At 32.8% G+C, this 18,194-nt stretch overlaps 3 protein-coding genes across 5 annotated transcripts; all 3 read left to right on the top strand.

Annotated features, from left to right (window-relative positions):
* The first annotated feature begins 244 nt into the window (after nucleotides 1-244).
* Nucleotides 245-5,573, top strand: LOC100780443 (probable serine/threonine-protein kinase PBL28). Of its 2 annotated transcripts, XM_006592631.4 has the most exons (11): nucleotides 245-586; nucleotides 948-985; nucleotides 1,753-1,954; nucleotides 2,297-2,419; nucleotides 3,480-3,710; nucleotides 3,818-4,053; nucleotides 4,193-4,319; nucleotides 4,411-4,482; nucleotides 4,579-4,756; nucleotides 4,852-4,984; nucleotides 5,083-5,573. In XM_006592631.4, exons 3-11 carry the CDS (start codon nucleotides 1,870-1,872, stop codon nucleotides 5,320-5,322), a joined length of 1,425 nt encoding a protein of 474 aa, XP_006592694.1. In that variant the 5' UTR covers nucleotides 245-586; nucleotides 948-985; nucleotides 1,753-1,869; the 3' UTR covers nucleotides 5,323-5,573. The 2 variants fall into 2 exon arrangements, with proteins under 2 accessions (XP_006592694.1, XP_040863108.1); XM_041007174.1 differs by having other exon boundaries at nucleotides 245-985.
* Nucleotides 5,574-10,340: 4,767 nt separating this feature from the next.
* On the top strand, nucleotides 10,341-14,646 carry PDIL-2 (protein disulfide isomerase-like protein). Of its 2 annotated transcripts, NM_001251099.1 has the most exon segments (12): nucleotides 10,399-10,994; nucleotides 11,103-11,232; nucleotides 11,713-11,878; nucleotides 11,975-12,093; nucleotides 12,189-12,269; nucleotides 13,036-13,122; nucleotides 13,246-13,320; nucleotides 13,467-13,535; nucleotides 13,619-13,699; nucleotides 13,780-13,914; nucleotides 14,075-14,131; nucleotides 14,252-14,632. In NM_001251099.1, coding segments are annotated over 12 exon segments (1,656 nt in total). In that variant the 5' UTR covers nucleotides 10,399-10,500; the 3' UTR covers nucleotides 14,414-14,632.
* A 2,225-nt stretch (nucleotides 14,647-16,871) lies between these two features.
* Nucleotides 16,872-17,749, top strand: LOC102664993 (cyclin-dependent kinase inhibitor 1C). The gene has a single exon (XM_006592634.3). The coding sequence runs from the start codon at nucleotides 17,124-17,126 to the stop codon at nucleotides 17,550-17,552; it is 429 nt and encodes a 142-aa protein (XP_006592697.1). The 5' UTR covers nucleotides 16,872-17,123; the 3' UTR covers nucleotides 17,553-17,749.
* Nucleotides 17,750-18,194: the final 445 nt, after the last annotated feature.

Raw genomic sequence — 18,194 nt, forward strand, 5'->3', positions numbered from 1 at the left:
ATGACTTTTAAGTAGTAGTTATTATAAAAATCACTAAATTTATCATGCATGTGATAAATTATGATTAGATGAGAGTATATACCTAATTTTTTTATAACTTATTACCCATTTTAACTATTTAAGCTACAACTTCATAAGGTCTATTATTAGTTAGAGGGTACTTCCCAAGGACCGTGAAAAAAGGTTGAAATTCAAAGATCTCATTCTCAACTAGTCACAACTCACGATGGATATAATGATTTGGCTGAAAGAACCATCTGTGAATGGGATTGTCAGCACCATTTGTAGTGGCTGCTATCTAGGAAGTGGAAACTCTTTTCCTCCAATGCTAATGCGTAAGCAAAGTAGCCAATGAGCTCTTCTGTGGGAGCTACAGAATTTTGTTAGAAATAAGCATTTTACATTGTAAACCGAAAATAAAAAGATACTATGGACAAAATTAAAAAAAATAAAATAAAGAAACAGCTATTAGGTCTTCTGCAACACTAGAAGAGCATGTACTGTATTGATGTACACAGATTCTCTCTCTCTCTCTGTTTGTTTGTCTCCTGTTACTGTTTCTATTATGCAATGAGTCCTGTAAATGGTGAGTTTTTATTCTTTTTTCTTGGGATTATATCTCTCAAATCAGTTATAGACCCAACCTGAATTATCATCACAATTTGCCACTTTCTAGTTGTACTGTACTTGCTTTAGCCTCAGCTCTTTCTAGAGATCTAAAATTCCATGAGCTTTTGCTGACAAAGATCAATGTTTTTGGCTTTTGTAGTTTACCATTCTGAGAATCATCACTTTAATCTTTTACCATGGTCCACGCTTGCAACATTGTTCTGCTCTCATTGCACTTTGCCGGACCAACAATGCTGTTATATGAAAAAAAAATAGAATCCTGATTTTGCTTTCATAAAAATAATAACTCTTTGCTGAATCAGTGAATCTATTTTCAGTTCTTTGCAGGTAATCGAGGATGAGCTAGGAAATACAGGTAATGGGTTTGAGTAATTGAATATATTTTCTTTCTTTCATCAGTGCTTGGAAAAACACTTGGCTCTTAGTCCAGGTTTTGAGATTCCTTGGGAATATTTTGGGATTTGGAAACTCCATTTCCCTGCTGGTGAAACTAGTGGGTTTAACAATGTTCAAAATGAAACCAGCAATTCCATCTGTCCATTTCAATGAAGACAACCTGTTTAAAGCGTTTTGCAGCTTTTCTTAGCTGGATAGTATACTTATAGTCAACCAAGACCACTGTTTGGATTTTCTGGAAGCTAATGCTAGAGACTAGAGTCTTAGTCTTACACTAACCTTCTTTTTCCAATCACTTTCACAATTTACTTCTCTTACTACTTCCACATCTCCTTGGTAAATATGTAACTTACTCTAGAAGCATGCAAAGTGTGAGTTCAATTCTTTCTCTATTTTGACCGCTATATAAATCAGTGTACTGTGTCTAATCCATTTCCCATTATGGCACTTCATTACATTTCTTGGTATGTTTCATTGCTCACTCATGAGCATTGTCCCTTGTGCTATTTCTTGTTAACAAATACACTTCCATTGTAACTTTGAGGTGTCTCCATTATTGTGTGCTAATTTCTCTGTGAAATTTGACTGATACTTACTCATGTTTCACATTTATTTTCGCCCCTTGAACATGTCTTATGTGCATATATACTTTACTATGTCTCTTGAAGAGCTTATAAGAATGAGTTTTTTCTTAATATTTAATGTATGTCTTTTGAAACAATGTAGGGGTGGATCAGGGACGTTTCAGAGGCGAGTTTGATGCCTTTGCTTTTAAATAAAACAAGAAGAAACTGAAACTGAAAATTCATAAGGAGTTCATATGTAGGGTGATGCAAGTTTACAATGCGATTGCTATGGGGGCTAAGGCTGCCCCTACTCATACTGATTCAACTTTTATACCCCAACAAATCAACCTACAAATTATACGGTAAGCTTTTGTTATTTTTTTTCTTCCTTATATCATATTCAAGAACAAGTTCTCTTTATAATAAGGTTTTGGGAACTTCAGTCAAAAGTGAGCGAATTTTCCATGATCTTTGTGTTTAATTTATTGAGTTCCAAGTGCTGCTGGCTTGGTATTTCCATTAGCATGCTTTGAATGTAATTGACATGGTTTAGATTTTGACTTGGGTAGAGTGCAGTTAATTGGACCACTTAAATAATAAATTTTAAACTATGTTCTCATTTTCTCATGGAAGTACACATAGAATGTGGGAGACCCAATGATTTCGCTAGTTACCAGAACTGAATATGCATTTATTAAGTGCAGCTGAGGCTTTGTTCACTTTCAAGGGTTCTATTGGAGGTCCACAACAATTAGGATGCAGCATTGTGAAATATCCATGTCAAATGCAATGGCCTTGTCTTGACTGCTATAAACTAAAAGATCCAGGTGCTTTTTTCTCAAAGTCTCTGTAAGCTCCTTCTCTCCGTCTCTCTGAATTTGTGTGTAGTGATTGATTGTCAGAACTGAGTAAAACATTGAGGTTCACTCTAGAATTTAGTTGCTGAGGACATTGATCATTATGTCCAAACTTGGATAAAAAGATAAAATAATGTAGGAGTACTCTGTTATGTTTACTTGTTTATATATTTTTTTAACTTAAGGTTTGGGATATTAAGAGCATCTTCAATGAGAGTTGTTTGGTGCTTGTTGGGTTTCTTAAGAGAAAAAATTATTTCTTTAAGAAACCCCACCTTTAGAGAGAGTTTACACGGCATAGTCAGTTTCTTTGGAATAACAATAGTTCTTTATATAAGAAACTGGTCCTTAACATTTAAAAATGATTTTTTTTTCTATCAATAGACACAACTATAATTAAAAAAATATAAAAAATATAAAAATGTGAGTTTTTTAAAATTTCTTATTATTGAAACAAAATTGTGTATAAACATCTTAAGAATGACATGATACTCTAAGACCACAAAAAATAACCTTATATATGCTAAGAAATTCATTTAAGAAACTTATATGAAGATGCTCTAAACACTTGTTTCCTCTTCTGACTCCATAATAAAAAATTGGCTAAAACACATTTTCCCCCTTATCTTATTCTTTGATTTTAGTTTAGTTTGTTGAGTTTTAAAAAATTCATTTTGGTCTTCTGAAGTGTTTGTGTCAGACAAAATTGATTCTTCAGTTAATTTATCCACTAATTTGATCAACTTGATAACACTTGACTAATTGTAGGAGATGTCTGATCATTTGAGCATTTGCCACATCAATTAAAATTAATTTTTTGGTGAAAAAACTGTCAGAAACACTAACTTGGTCTAATAGAGAACACTTTATGGAATCAAAGCCAAAAATTTTCATACCTAAAAATAAAAAAAAAAACGAACAAAAGTGTATTTAAGCCTAGAAAATTTCACTTTTCATTTCAAATGTTTTCCTTGAAAAATTCCAGTTCAATCATAAGAATTGTAAGGAAAGCTCTCTACTTGAGAAACAGGTGGAATAACAGCAAAGATAGATGGGAATAACGACGTTCCAACACTTACACCTCTTCAAGAAACTCAAGTTAGAAAACCAGGAGGAACAAGGGCTGCTGCCATAGTTGGTATTCTTGTTGCTGCCTTAGTCGTCATTGTCATTTTGGTGACTGTCTGTATCTGCTTGATGCGTGTTAAAAGATTTATGAGGCAAACATCTGAGGCTGCTTCTTCTATGCCATCTCCCACTGGTAAGTGAATTTAAGCACTTTAATATGAGTACAGTAGATAGAATTAACTACCTATTCAGAGTTCTGATTCATTTTGTCATAATTACCATGTCATTATTTTTTGACAGTTGAGATGGGAAGAGTCAACAACACTCAGAATGTTAATGCTTTCCCTCCACATTATACGCTGAACACAAGACAGTTAACAATTTTGGAACTAGAACAAGCTACACGAAATTTCAGTCATAGTAATATTATTAGTGAAGGTGGATTTGGTTTTGTATACAAGGGCTTGCTTCAAGATGGATCCATTGTGGCTATAAAAAGGCGTCTATTTGCTCTGACACAGGATTTCGTCCTTGAGGTAATAAAATATGTAATGAAGTGTCTCTTTGAATGTCATAATATATGTATGAAAAATTGAAAACTAGCATCCATCGCTCCAATATTGCCACATATGAAGGTTTAGAAAGCTTTTACTAAGTATTTTAATTGAATGGCAGGTGAATCAGATAGCTCATATTCACCACACCCATCTTGTGAAGCTCATAGGCTATTACGAAGATAGCTATCAACAATTACTTGTATATGAATATCTCCCTAACGGCAATGTAGGGAGTCACTTATATGGTACTCTTCCCCTCTATGTTCATGTGACATTTGTTTCACCTTGCTTTATATATCTTTAATGCTTAATGCATGTGGTTATGCAAATGTGCAGACAGTGAAGGTTTACCTATTGGAAGGTTAGACTTGTGGCGAAGGATATCTATTGCTTTAGGCGCGTCCAAAGGTAAACTTATCTTTATCTTGGCTATGATTTTTGCTTTTTGTTGTATTTTTTCTATTAGAATTCAAAACAGTCAATTCAGTCTCTACTTTGCAACAGGTGTGGAACATCTTCATAGTTTGGTCCCTCCTTTGGTTCACACAAATTTTAGAACTAGCAATGTTCTGTTAGATGAAAATTACACGGCCAAGGTTGCTGTTTATGGATTCTGCAAATTGCAAACACAAGTTGATAATGCTGGCTCATCTTCACATGTAGACTGCTTTCTAGACCCAGAGTATGCTACAATTTACTCTTTTATGGAATCCAAATCATTTTGACTTTGCATGTTGATTTCAAATTAAATAATGGACTTTTTCATTTCCCACTTAGGTTGAGCTTTCCACAAAACTATTCGGAGAAGAGTGATGTACACAGTTTCGGGGTCTTCTTACTAGAGTTGATTAGTGGTTGTGAAGCACACCGCAAAAGCTTGTCAAACCCAGATGAAAACATAGTGTTTAAGGTATATCAAATTATATTTATACGTGCTTCCAAACTTGATGGATGCTGGATTTTTCCACTTTAAGTTTACTTATCCAAACTTTAATTAATAATTTGAAGGCAAAAAATAGCGTTGACTTGGACAACTTTGTTGACATAACGCTGGGAGAGCAAGAAAAGCATGGTGCTAGACGAATGATGAAATTGGCATTGCTATGTGTGGATGTGACTAGTAGAAGACCATCAATGGCGCAAATTGTGCAAGAGTTGGAGCAGATTCAAAGAGAAATTGCTCCAGTGTATTCTCAATTCAACGAGGAGATTGGTGCCGTGACTCTAGGGAGTGAGCTCTTTCAGTAAGCCTTGCGAAATGCGAATTGCGATGTATTCTCACTTTAGAAACCATTTTTTGTGTTTGTTGCACAACTATTATTGTTATGGTAATTGACTTATTGTAGGTATAATTGGTCCTGGAAGGATATTATTCATTTGTAATTACTTCAAAGTAAATAAAATGTTGAAAATAAGTAGATTTAGATAGGATAATTATAAATTTGAGCAAAAGACGTTCAATTTCAAAATATCTTGGGTTCCCTCGCCTAACCTGTAGAGGGAAAAAGAAGTGATATCAACATATCATGGATTGAATAGAAACCAAACTATATATTTGTTTTTCTTTTATCATTAAACTATATATTTGTTTAAATAGCTTTTAGAAATGATAATTTTAAAACTATTATAAATTAATCAAAACAAATATTTGGATGAATAAATTAATATGTACAATAATAATTTAAGTTAATTAATATTTGTTTGGTAACATTTGCCTTTATTAATGTTGGCAGACTGTTGTTGCTTACAAAAAAATCTTTTGATATCGTATAATTTTATCAATTTTACTATTCATATTTATTTTAAAGTAAATAAAATTGAAAAAGAGAAATGGATATGCTCTGTACCATGAGAAAAAAAATCTATTTAATTGACGCGCGTATTCTAAAAAATAATATTCTCCCTCCGTCCCACAATATATAATGATCATTATAAATTGTTTTACATAGACAAAAAATATATATAGATAAAAGGAAATTATTTGTCGACTTTGATATGTAATTTGCTATATTATCATGCCTATCAAAATGAAAAAATAGTATTTATAATATATATTTGTGAAATTAATTTATGAGTTTACAAATGTGAAAAAATATTTAAAATGAATTTTAAATTTTAGTTTATTGATAATATAATCAGTATCTAATTCGTAATTGAATGATCATAATTAATTGTTAAATCTAATTTATAATTTTTAAATTAGTAATTATGGGTTTCAATAATACATATAAAATATAAAAAATATGGTAAAACTGCACTTTTGGTCCCCCAGTTTATCTCCAATTTTGGATTTGGTTCCCCTATAATTTAATTCACAAATTTGGTCCCCCAATTTTATAAATCCCTGCAAAATTGGTTTTGGAAGCCTGATTTGGACGTTGACTGTTAACCTCAGACGTTGATTGTCACGTGTCAATGTCACGTGTGACTGTCACGTGTCAACGTCTGAGTGGTTCCCTGTAAAGACTTCATTTTTTTAAGGTAAAATTACACTTTTGGTTCCCCAATTTTACTCCAATTTCAATTTTGGTTCCCTTATAATTTAATTCACACATTTGATCCCCCAGTTTTATAAATCTCTTTATAAATTCAGCCAAATTTCATTACTTGAGAAGTTGTATTTCAAATTTCAAACAAAAATACCATTGTCATACATAGGTCACTTAACCAGTCGTATACACATAATATTGCATGGGGGAGCAAAAAAAGAAAAAAAAAAGAGGGAGTTATTACAAAACCTATTAAAGTAAGAGATCTGAAAATTTCAAACCCAGGTTGGGATTCATGCGCCACTTTCCCAAGTTGAACAACCCCGGAAGTGGGAGAGAGACGAATAGTGATTTTTCTCTGAGTTCCAAGTGAGTGAAAAGCTTGCAATGAAAAAGAAGTGCGAGATTTATCAAGATCTACCATGTCTTTATCATCAGTGGCTAAATCATTCAAAAGACCAATTTTGCAGGAACAATTTATAAAGGGATTTATAAAATTGGGGGACCAAATGTGCGAATTAAACTATAGGGGGACCAAAATCGAAATTGGAGTAAAACTGAGGGACCAAAAGTACAATTTTACCTACAAAAAATGAAGCTTTTACGGGAAACCACTCAAACGTTGACACGTGGCAGTCAATGTCTGAGGTTAACGGTCAATATCCAAATCGGGCTTCCAAGACTAAGTTTGCAGGGATTTATAAAACTAGGGACCAAATTTGTAAATTAAATTATAGGGGACCAAATCCATAATTGGAGATAAAATGAGGAACCAATTTTACAATTGCCAAAAAATATAATCAGTATCTAATTCGTTGTTGCCCTGGACTTGACACATGTCTAACGTAGGTTTATATAAAGTTTCTAATACTATATATGCCCAAAAAAACAAAAAACTTAGCCTCCATCTTGGAAATTGCTTCTCCATTCAAACAAAAAGAGAAGTCAATTCAAGGAGCTTTTATTCCAACTATGGATATACTTTCACGTCAATGTCTTTAGCTAATTATTTTGTTAGTTCGTTATTAATATACAAGTTATTGACTTATTTAATTGAAATGACAACATTTAGTATGCTTCCCTTAACCATCATAATTACGGGTGATCAAAGTTTTTATGGTTGATATCGGCATAAGTTATTTTTCATTGATGTTGGTCGAGATTTTTTCGGTCAGAATTTTTTTGTATGATGTTAACCAAAGCAATTTTTTTGCCAATATCGACTAAGGTTTTTTTTAGATGATGTTGGTTAGGGTTATTTTCTCATTGACGTCAATCATGAGAATTTTTTGCTAACGTCGACCAAGGATTTTTTGGCCGTTGTCATCAAGGTTTCTTCCGTTGATGTTGACCAATGATTTTTTTGACCGACGTTGGTTAGATTTTTTCTATTGACATTGGTCATGACTAACTTTTGAGTAGACACCTGCTAGGGTTTTTCAACCGATGTCAACTAGGTTTTTCTAGCTAACATCAGCCAAAGTTATTTTTTAGTCAATATCGGCTAAGGTTATTTTTCAGTCGATGTTAGCTAGGATGTTTTGGCTTATGTCAACTAGATTTTCTTAGCCAACATCGGTTAGGATTTTTTTTTTTTGACATCGACTATGATTTTCTGACTGACATCATCAAGAGCTATTTTTTAACCACATTAGCTAGATTTTTTGGTTGATGTTGGCTAGGGTTTTTTTTGCTAACACCAGCTAGGTATTTTTTACCGACATCGAGTATGACTATTTTTAGTCGACATCAATTAGGTTTTTATAGTCGACATCCACTAGAGTTTTTTTGATCGACATCGGTTAGAGCTATTTTTTAGCCAACATCAGTCAATGTTATTTTATAGTCGATGTTGAGTAGGTTTTTTTTGTCCGACATTGGTCAGAGCTATTTTTTAGCCAACTTCGACTAAGGATTTTTTGGTCAACATTGACCAATGATGTTTTTCGATCGACATCGGGTAGGTTCTATTGGTTGACATCGACCAAGCTAATTTTTAGTCGATATTGGGTAGATTTTTTTGCCAACGCCTACTAGGATTTTTTAGGCCAACATTGGCTAAAAATAACCTTGGTCAATGTCGTTCGAAAAGATCCTAGCCGATGTTGACCAAACAAACCCTAGCCGACGTTGGTAAAAAATACCTAGTCAACATCAGCTGAAAAATAGACTCAACCAACGTTAACCGAAAAATAGCCTTGACTAACGTCAACTGACAAATATTCCCGACATACTTTGACAAAAACCCTATTTGATGTCGACCGAAAAATAGCTTTGGTTGATGTTGGTTTAAAAACATCACTGGTTGTGGTAAGACAAAACAACCATAGTTAAAATTATCAATATTTTGTATTTTAAATTATTAAAAATTGAAAAATATTTTCAATTAATATTTCAAAATTAGATTGTGTTTGTTTTCTATAAAGTTTAGTATTAAAATTTTATCTATTTAAAATATAAAATTGAAATTTTGCATATGGAGGAAATTGAATCGCCCTATCCAAACAAAGAATTTAAAATTGAAGAAATTTGAATTGATTTATCCAAACAAAGTATTTAAAAAATGACGGAAATTAAAATCAAAGCAATTCAAATTTTAGGTATTTCAAATTTATTGAAATTTTGAAATTTCTAATCCAAACACAAGTAAGTAATTTATTAGAGAATTTAAATTTCTTTAATCTAAAATTCATTGTTTGGATGTTTTTTTTATAAAGAATTTAAATTTTTAAAATTTTAAACAACTAAAAATATGAAATTTTAATTTTCTTCTAAAAGGTAAGAAATTAAAGTTCTCTTTCTTGATGAAAGAACCTTCCAAAATGTTTTTATATTTCTTTTATAACCTTCATTCTCTCTTTCACCTAAAATCTTGTTCTCGAACTCGCGACTCATTTACTTTCACCTTAATAATTTTAATTTTTTTATCCAAACAAAAAATTTAAATTCTTAAAATTTAAAATTTCTCAAAATTTAAAATTCCTTCCTCCAAACACACTCTAAAGATTTTCCAAGACTATTTTTTTTCTTCTAATGTTGCCAAATTTTTCTCTCTTTCATCAAACAAACTCATCTTCGTTTTGATGCTTTCTCCTGTGTATTGAACCCTCAGAAATTACTCATTAGAATTGTTTCGTACAATTGGTTAAAAATATATTTTTTTCTCCATTGTTGCTTGTGTTTTATTCTGTTTTTCTGTTTCGCATGCAGGATATATTATGTTGGGCATAAAAGAAAGAACTTTGATGTGCTTTCATACCCAAATTTTATAAGTGTATTTTTTGTTTGTAAAAATTGTATTGTTATGATAAAAACAAAACTTTGTTAATGAGCCTCTAGGTGCACAGGTAGTCTTTCATACCCAATACAATTGTGGCTTGCAATGGCCTTGCGGTTATTTTTTCAAATGATAGAAAGTGATTTAAAATTCTTTTAAATCTTATAAATTTTTTAAATCTCATAATTTAAATTCATCAAATTCAAACTAATAAATCTCTGATAAATAATAATATTTTTATGTAATATTTTAAATTTACGTGATTAATCTTTTAAAATCTGAATCTAATACACTTTTTAAGTTATCGATTTGGTAATATAATTTAAAATTTATTATATAAATAGTATTGTAAATAGATATTGAAACTAAAAATATTCAACACAACAATTAATTATCAATAAAAAAAAAAGCATTAGTGTAGTGGAATAAATTTAATTAAGAAAACCAAGATTTGAACACGTCAAGGAATTTGCAATAAAAAGTCCAAGTGTTAAAACTGGATAGTTTTTTGAGGCAAGGAACGGTGGCGTGATAAAGAGGATTGATTTCCGTTTTGTTCAGCCCGCAGTTGAAAGTCAACCAAGTCTCGTAGCACACACTCACACACTCAGATCTCTCTTCTCTTTCTGCAATTCCATTGTTGTTCTCTTCACTCTCACAATGCGAATCCTCGTTGTGCTCTCTCTCGCCACCCTCCTCCTCTTCTCCTCCCTCTTTCTCACCCTCTGCGACGACCTCACCGACGACGAGGACCTCGGCTTCCTCGACGAGCCCTCCGCCGCGCCGGAGCACGGCCACTACCACGACGATGACGCCAATTTCGGCGACTTCGAGGAGGACCCGGAGGCGTACAAGCAGCCCGAGGTGGACGAGAAGGACGTCGTCATTTTGAAGGAGAAGAACTTCACCGACACCGTCAAGAGCAACCGCTTCGTAATGGTCGAGTTCTACGCGCCCTGGTGCGGCCACTGCCAGGCCCTCGCCCCCGAATACGCCGCCGCCGCAACGGAGCTCAAGGGCGAAGACGTAATTTTGGCGAAAGTGGATGCCACGGAAGAGAATGAATTGGCGCAGCAGTATGATGTTCAGGGTTTCCCTACTGTCTACTTCTTCGTTGATGGCATTCACAAGCCTTATAATGGCCAAAGGACCAAGTAACTCTCTCTCTCTCTCTCTCTCTCTCTCTCTCTTTCTTTCGTTACAACTTTTGATTTTTATTAGATCTGCCGATTTATTTTTGTTTAAATTTGATTGGAATGCAGAGATGCTATAATGACGTGGATTAAGAAAAAGATCGGACCTGGTATATACAACTTGACTACAGTGGAGGATGCTCAACGCATCTTGACCAACGAAACTAAAGTTGTTTTGGGCTTCCTCAACTCTTTAGTTGTAAGTATTAACATTCAGATTTCTTTGTGCATCGTTGGATTCATGTTGGTTAATCTAGAATCATGTTGAAATACCAGTTAACGTGAATTTAGCTAAATGTTAACATTTTTGGTTCCACATTAGGAAATGATTTTATTTTGGTTCCAGAATTGGTTTTGAGTTGAAGTAACTTTGGATTGCTGCTACGTTGGATCAAAATTTTATACCGAGTTTTGCTACTAATTTGTTTAATTGTTTTTAGAATAAAAACATTCTAAGCATAACTCACATTACTTTAGAATTAGCTTTAACCAAAATCAATTTGGTAAACACTCACCCAAAAAACACACGAGACTGACGTTTTGGAATATAAAGGCCTTTTGCAAATGTTGATTTGATTCTCTGGATTAAATTACAGGCTTGACTCTTGAGTTGTAATACTTGAATGTATGACATTGTTGAATTTTATGCTTTATTTATCTTGTGATGCATAATGTGCAGGGTCCTGAGAGTGAGGAGCTTGCTGCTGCTTCAAGACTTGAGGATGATGTCAATTTTTATCAAACTGTGGATCCTGATGTGGCAAAGCTTTTCCATATTGACCCAGATGTTAAGCGCCCAGCTTTGATCCTCGTCAAGAAAGAGGAGGAAAAACTTAACCACTTTGGTTTGTTTTTTATTTTCTCATTCTTAATCTTTGTTTCCCTTTGCCAGGTTTTTTCCTTCCTTGTAGACTTGATGTATTTTCACTCTGTCTCTGCAGATGGCAAATTTGAGAAGTCGGAAATAGCAGACTTTGTCTTCTCCAACAAGCTTCCTTTGGTAACAATTTTTACAAGAGAAAGTGCCCCATCAGTCTTCGAAAATCCAATCAAGAAACAGGTAGGTATTTATATACATGTATTTTATTATATTGTAATCTCTTGAAGAAAAATATTCTTGATAACATTGCTCTGTGTTTGAAACTTCACTTTTAGTTGTTGCTGTTTGCAACTTCAAATGATTCAGAGAAGTTGATCCCTGCATTTAAAGAAGCTGCAAAATCTTTCAAGGGAAAGGTATATTTTTTACAGGCTACTGACTATTACACTCTGTTATGTCATTCTTTCTCCAGACAAATTTGCATGTCTTTAATTTCAGAAATCAAAACAGTACAAATAAAATAGAATTCATTGTTTTAAATGTGAATTCAGGGGCGGGGTATTGCTTAGTAGGTCATGAAAGTAGATTGAGAGGAAGGAGTTCTGAAATATAGTTAAGAAGATGGCATGGGATTGAGTTGAGTGGTGGATGTAATTTTGTATGGTTGTTTGCTAACTTATAAAGTGGATAACTAGGTACAAAGTAGGTTTAAAATCTTACAAGTATGGTAATTGCTGAAAATTTGAAAGCAAGTTCTTATTTGATTAGCTTATGTCAAGATGAGTACAGAATTAAGTGCTGTGCAGAACTGTTTCTAAGCTAATCACTTTTAACCTTCATCGTTTCTTGTTTTCTCTTATCTCTGTCACTATCCATCTGTTTCATTCTACTTTATTTGATATTTTAAAAAACGCACTAACATGTAGCTAACAAATATATTGTGTAAAGTTTGTTTAAAACCAATTTTTAAAAACAATTAAGTACAAGTGAAACATGTTCAAATTTATATAGATTGGTAAAGCTTAAACTTGACCAGTTATGAATTTTTGACCATAGGTGTATACCTTACTATAAGTAGTGACACTGCCCGATTTTACTGAGAAAAATCTCATATATCTTTCATTTAGCTCTTGCCCCAAAAAGGGTACTTAGATTTTTCATAACAATTTAATTGTGTTGCAGTTGATCTTTGTATATGTGGAAATGGATAACGAAGATGTTGGAAAGCCTGTTTCAGAATACTTTGGTATCAGTGGGAATGCTCCAAAAGTATTTGTTTCTTCCCTGCTCTAATTTTTTTAATGATAAGTAATGAAATTCATTACATTAAATATTACATCCTTTATATAATTTGGAAGTATATTTAAGTAACCAGTTGAATTTCCAATATAGGTACTTGGGTACACTGGGAATGATGATGGAAAAAAATTTGTGCTTGATGGAGAGGTGACTGCTGACAAAATTAAGGTACTTTTTGCTTCCTTTTTGTCTAATGTTCAGTTAATTTTGCTAACATGTTAATGTTAGGAAAAGTACATGGATGGTTTATCTATCACTTAATAATGTTTGAAAGCAATATTTTGACTAAGATTCTAATCTTCATTTTTCCACAGGCATTTGGGGACGATTTCCTTGAAGACAAGCTAAAACCTTTTTACAAGTCAGATCCAGTTCCTGAAAGTGTATGTTACTTAATTTTTCCACCATAATTATGTTCTATTAATTTAGTTTTTCATGTCTAACGTGTTTGCTAACTTGGTAACAGAATGATGGTGATGTGAAAATAGTAGTTGGGAATAATTTTGATGAAATTGTCTTGGATGAGTCAAAGGATGTTCTCCTCGAGGTAAAATTTAACCCTTTACTTTTTTGTGTTATATTTGCATCTGCACATTGATCATGTTATTTAATGCTTGTTGGAATCAGATTTATGCTCCCTGGTGTGGCCATTGCCAAGCACTGGAGCCAATATACGACAAGCTTGCAAAACATCTTCGTAATATTGAGTCTCTTGTAATAGCCAAGATGGATGGAACAACAAATGAGCATCCCAGGGCTAAGGTAAACCCAACTTTTAATCGCAAGTATGTGGTACATGCTAGGTTTTGGATTTTCAATCAAGAATCAGAAGCCGTTATTCCTTTCATAATCCATCTTTACTGAGTAATGATGAAAGATGTAAAAATTTATTGATCAATACTGATTTGTTTTAACTTTGCAGCCTGATGGATTTCCCACTCTCCTCTTCTTCCCGGCAGGAAACAAGAGTTTTGACCCTGTACGTGAATATTTAACAACAGTACATTTTTTTAAATCAATTTTGCTATTCCAAATATGCGTATGTATGCTTTATCATTGGGTGATTGAACTATATATAATTGGTTAATTGTGTCTGCAGATTACTGTTGATACAGATCGTACAGTGGTAGCCTTCTACAAGTTCCTCAAGAAACATGCATCAATCCCATTCAAGCTCCAGAAACCAACCTCAACTTCTGATGCCAAGGGGAGCTCTGATGCCAAAGAGAGCCAGAGTAGTGATGTGAAGGATGAATTATGAGGAGTTAAGTGATATATTTTTATTTATTGAAACTGATTCAGACAGATGATGACATGGTGACTGAGGGAGAAAATACCAAGCTGCTTCTCTCCCCTAGCCAATAAAAACAAACGAGGAGTGGGGGGAAGGAGACAAATGCGAGGCACATATGTATTACTATTAACTTAAATTTTTACAACTGGGCATTTTAGAATTTTGGGTTGAGACTTCAATAAATTCCCCCTTAAATTTTACATTTTTCCTCCGCCCTTGTGTAATAATAAACAAAGTTTCATGTATACGCGTTGGTTAAATATACGCAAGGGAATCTAACAAATCACACGGACATCGCGGAGAAAAATGCTTGAAATTTTAGGTTTTCTCAGCATAGTCACCCTTCCAAGTAATTTTTTCCTTGTGCGAAACTGCATCTAATGTACAGAGGCAGTGTACAGGCGAATTGGCTATATGGCTATAGTGATTGGCTTAAAATTGAAAAATTAACTCATCCATTGGCAGGCATCGAGTTTCTTATCTTAAAATATTTAGAGTTAATTTATTTTTATATGAAAAAAGTAGGATAGGATCAATTGATAACTGATAAGCATCGAATTGTGTACCCTTATACATTTAAAAATGCTTTGAATAATTATATTATTATTATTATTACAAGATTTTATCATGAATGATTTAGTTAATGAATAATTATGATTTAACAGTTAAATTTATAAAACATTACATCATAAAATTATTGAATAAATGTATAAACAAATTAAGTCTACATCAATCCCTTCTTTTATAAAACAAACAAATAATTAATTGCCGTGCGTGAAGGAGCTTTAATTAAAATTTTTGAAATTGAAACCTATAAATGGCGTTTGCGTGTTTTGAACATGGCATTCCATCACTGCCATTGATAGCTTTCCATTATTTAAACCAAGTTGACGTTTGGGAAATCAGAGTGGACGAGGTTTCCTTTTCTTTTGTTCCTTATATTTAGACGCCAAATTATTATATAACAAATGTGCGAATACACTATCAACATATCTTATGATTAGAAGGAAATTTTTTATTAATAATAAAGAATCAGATTTCCTAAAAAAAAAAGATTAATCATATGCAAAGTTAGTGGAATTTACACCACTATAATAGCGACCCAAACAATATGCAAATACACTAATTAAGAATAAAAAAATGAAAATATTAAGAAAAATTTATTATTAAAATACTAAATATTATTTTTCATCAAATTTTTTTCACTAATCAATTCTTTCACAAATATTTTCAAAGAATAATTATAAAAATCCTCCTATAACATCTTAGTTACTAATCCTGCTACTTCTAATGTGTTTTATATTTTTTAAAACATAAAATATGTACATTTTATTTATTATTTTTTATTTATAAGATAATAAGATGTGTAAGAAGACCTTAAATTTTGGAACAATTGATGTTTTTATATGGATATAGTTTTCTATTATATGTTGCAATTTAGATTTAGGAGCACAGTTCGTGTTTTCATTTGTTACCAAACTTCAAAATGCAATTGGCAATTTGGGGGAATTATGTTATATATTAAATACCAATTTCATATCAATTAATTTAACAATCAGTCAGTGTATCCTTCAGCTCACCCAACTAGTTATTCAATACTCTCATTACTCTATTTCAGTATATTCTAGATGGTTCTACAAGATCATGTATATTTGCGAAGGCCACTTTAATTATTCCGAAAGAGAAGTAATACCAGCTCACTAACTAAATACTTCTCTGCTTTGAAAATATTAAAAGATTGTGGTCATTTTTTTTATAAGGATATCAATTTCTTATTTTTCTTCACAAAGAAACTCTCGCACTACTCGCCTCCTTTAAACGGCAAGCAAGAACATGACAAGACCATGAAACAATTTATACCCGGTGTGGGATAAATACACGGCGTATGAAACTATGAATCAACGTGCGCAGACGTAAAATAGACATGCATATTGAAATTTAAACCCGCAGAAAATGTGAACATCTTTCCTAAATTACATGAAAAGCAAAGTTTGCTATCTCTTTAAAAAACGCTTCTGCGTGTGTCCAAATACATAGAATCCAATCGACTTTTCCTTTTCCTTTGCATGTACACCACACCATATCATAATTGGTTAGTCGTGTATGTTTGATTTGGCGTTAAAAAATTTATTTGAAGTCTATAATTGATTTTAGATATATTTTCATATATTTGATTAAGAATTTAAAATTGATTTTAAATTAAAATAACTTTAAGTAGTTTTCTTATTAAATCCATTATTATATATTAAATTTTTTTCATAGTTTAATTTTATAATAAAATATCTAAATACAAATTATGTCAGTTTAAAGTCAATCTTACAAAATTAATTTGATTTAAAATTAATTTTAACAACGTTACCTACCAACGTGATTTTGCATCACGTCAACTCTCACGCTAGCTTCTTTAAAACCCCTAAACTCTAGTTTCTTTTCCGTTGCGTGCATTTCCTTCCTTCAGCTAATACGAATCCACTTTTCCTTTTCTACACTGCCACGTGTCCGATTCCATGCCATTCTGATTTTCTCGCATATTTAGGTCTTCCCTCGCTTTTTAATTTGTTGCAGACTCAGATCTATTACGGTTTTCCATATATCTTCAACTTTTCAAACACTTTTCTCATTCTCTTCAGAATTCAGATCCACATTATCTCTTCTTTTTCTTAGAAATAACTAACATATGTCAAGTGCAAGATTATTCCTTCTTTCTCTTCTCTTCCTCTCTCTTTCACTGCACCTCGCTCTCTCCGCACCATCTCCGTCACCGTCTCCGTCATATTCCGTCCATGCTCCGAATGCTTCCCCCGCCAGCTTACCTCTAGGTTCATCACCGCCTTTTCGGAGTCCCGTCGCCTCTCCGGCGCATTCACCGGGATCCTCTCCGGCGCCTTCTCCGGCGGACGGCAACCACATCGACGTGTACGAGGATGACAGAGCAGAGAATTCATCATCGAGAGGAGGATTGAGCGGGAGCAAGAAGGCAGGGTTAGCGATCGGAGTAATCGTGGCGGCGAGCGTGATCGTGTTGGCAGGGATGGTGTACAAGAAGCGGAAGCAGAATATACGGCGCTCTCAGTATGCATACGCCGTAAGGAGAGAATTTCTCTAAACACGTACATGCATACACTCTAATTCCTCTATAGAAGGTTTTTTTTTTTTTCATCTTATATATACTCCTTCCTTCCCTTCCATCTTATTCTAGATTCTTTCTTTTTGCTTCTCTTTCTGTTCCCATTCACACATTAAGTGTAATAAACATTTTTTATTCACAGATATTAATTATTAGAATGTTAATTTTTTTTATAAGGAAGAATTATGGCTTTTTTTTCCTCTTAACCAGTAAATTTATCTTATATCTTTACTTGTAATAAAAATTCTGATATCTTTATTTTTATATTTTTCAAGATTAATCATTCGATTTCATAATTTTTCATTTTATAATGAAAAAATATGAAATGCATTAATTAGTGTGATGAAGAAGAAGAAAAAATTATAGGAAATTATACATTTTTCTGATATCCGTCTATGGGTTGGTTGAGTGCACCCTTGTTAATCCATTTTATGTACCATCGATGTTTGGAAATTGGAAGTTTATTGATGTTAAACTGAACTCCTTCTAAATATATACAACTTTTTCTTAAAAAAAAATGATATAAACAATTGTTAAACATTTTGTAGAGATTATTAAAGGAACAATAAATAAATAAAATAAATAGAGAAGAAAAAACTATGTACTAATAATATAAAAGTT

The sequence above is a fragment of the Glycine max genome, chromosome 12 (genome assembly GCF_000004515.6).
Source record: "Glycine max cultivar Williams 82 chromosome 12, Glycine_max_v4.0, whole genome shotgun sequence".
Classification (NCBI taxonomy): domain Eukaryota; kingdom Viridiplantae; phylum Streptophyta; class Magnoliopsida; order Fabales; family Fabaceae; genus Glycine; species Glycine max.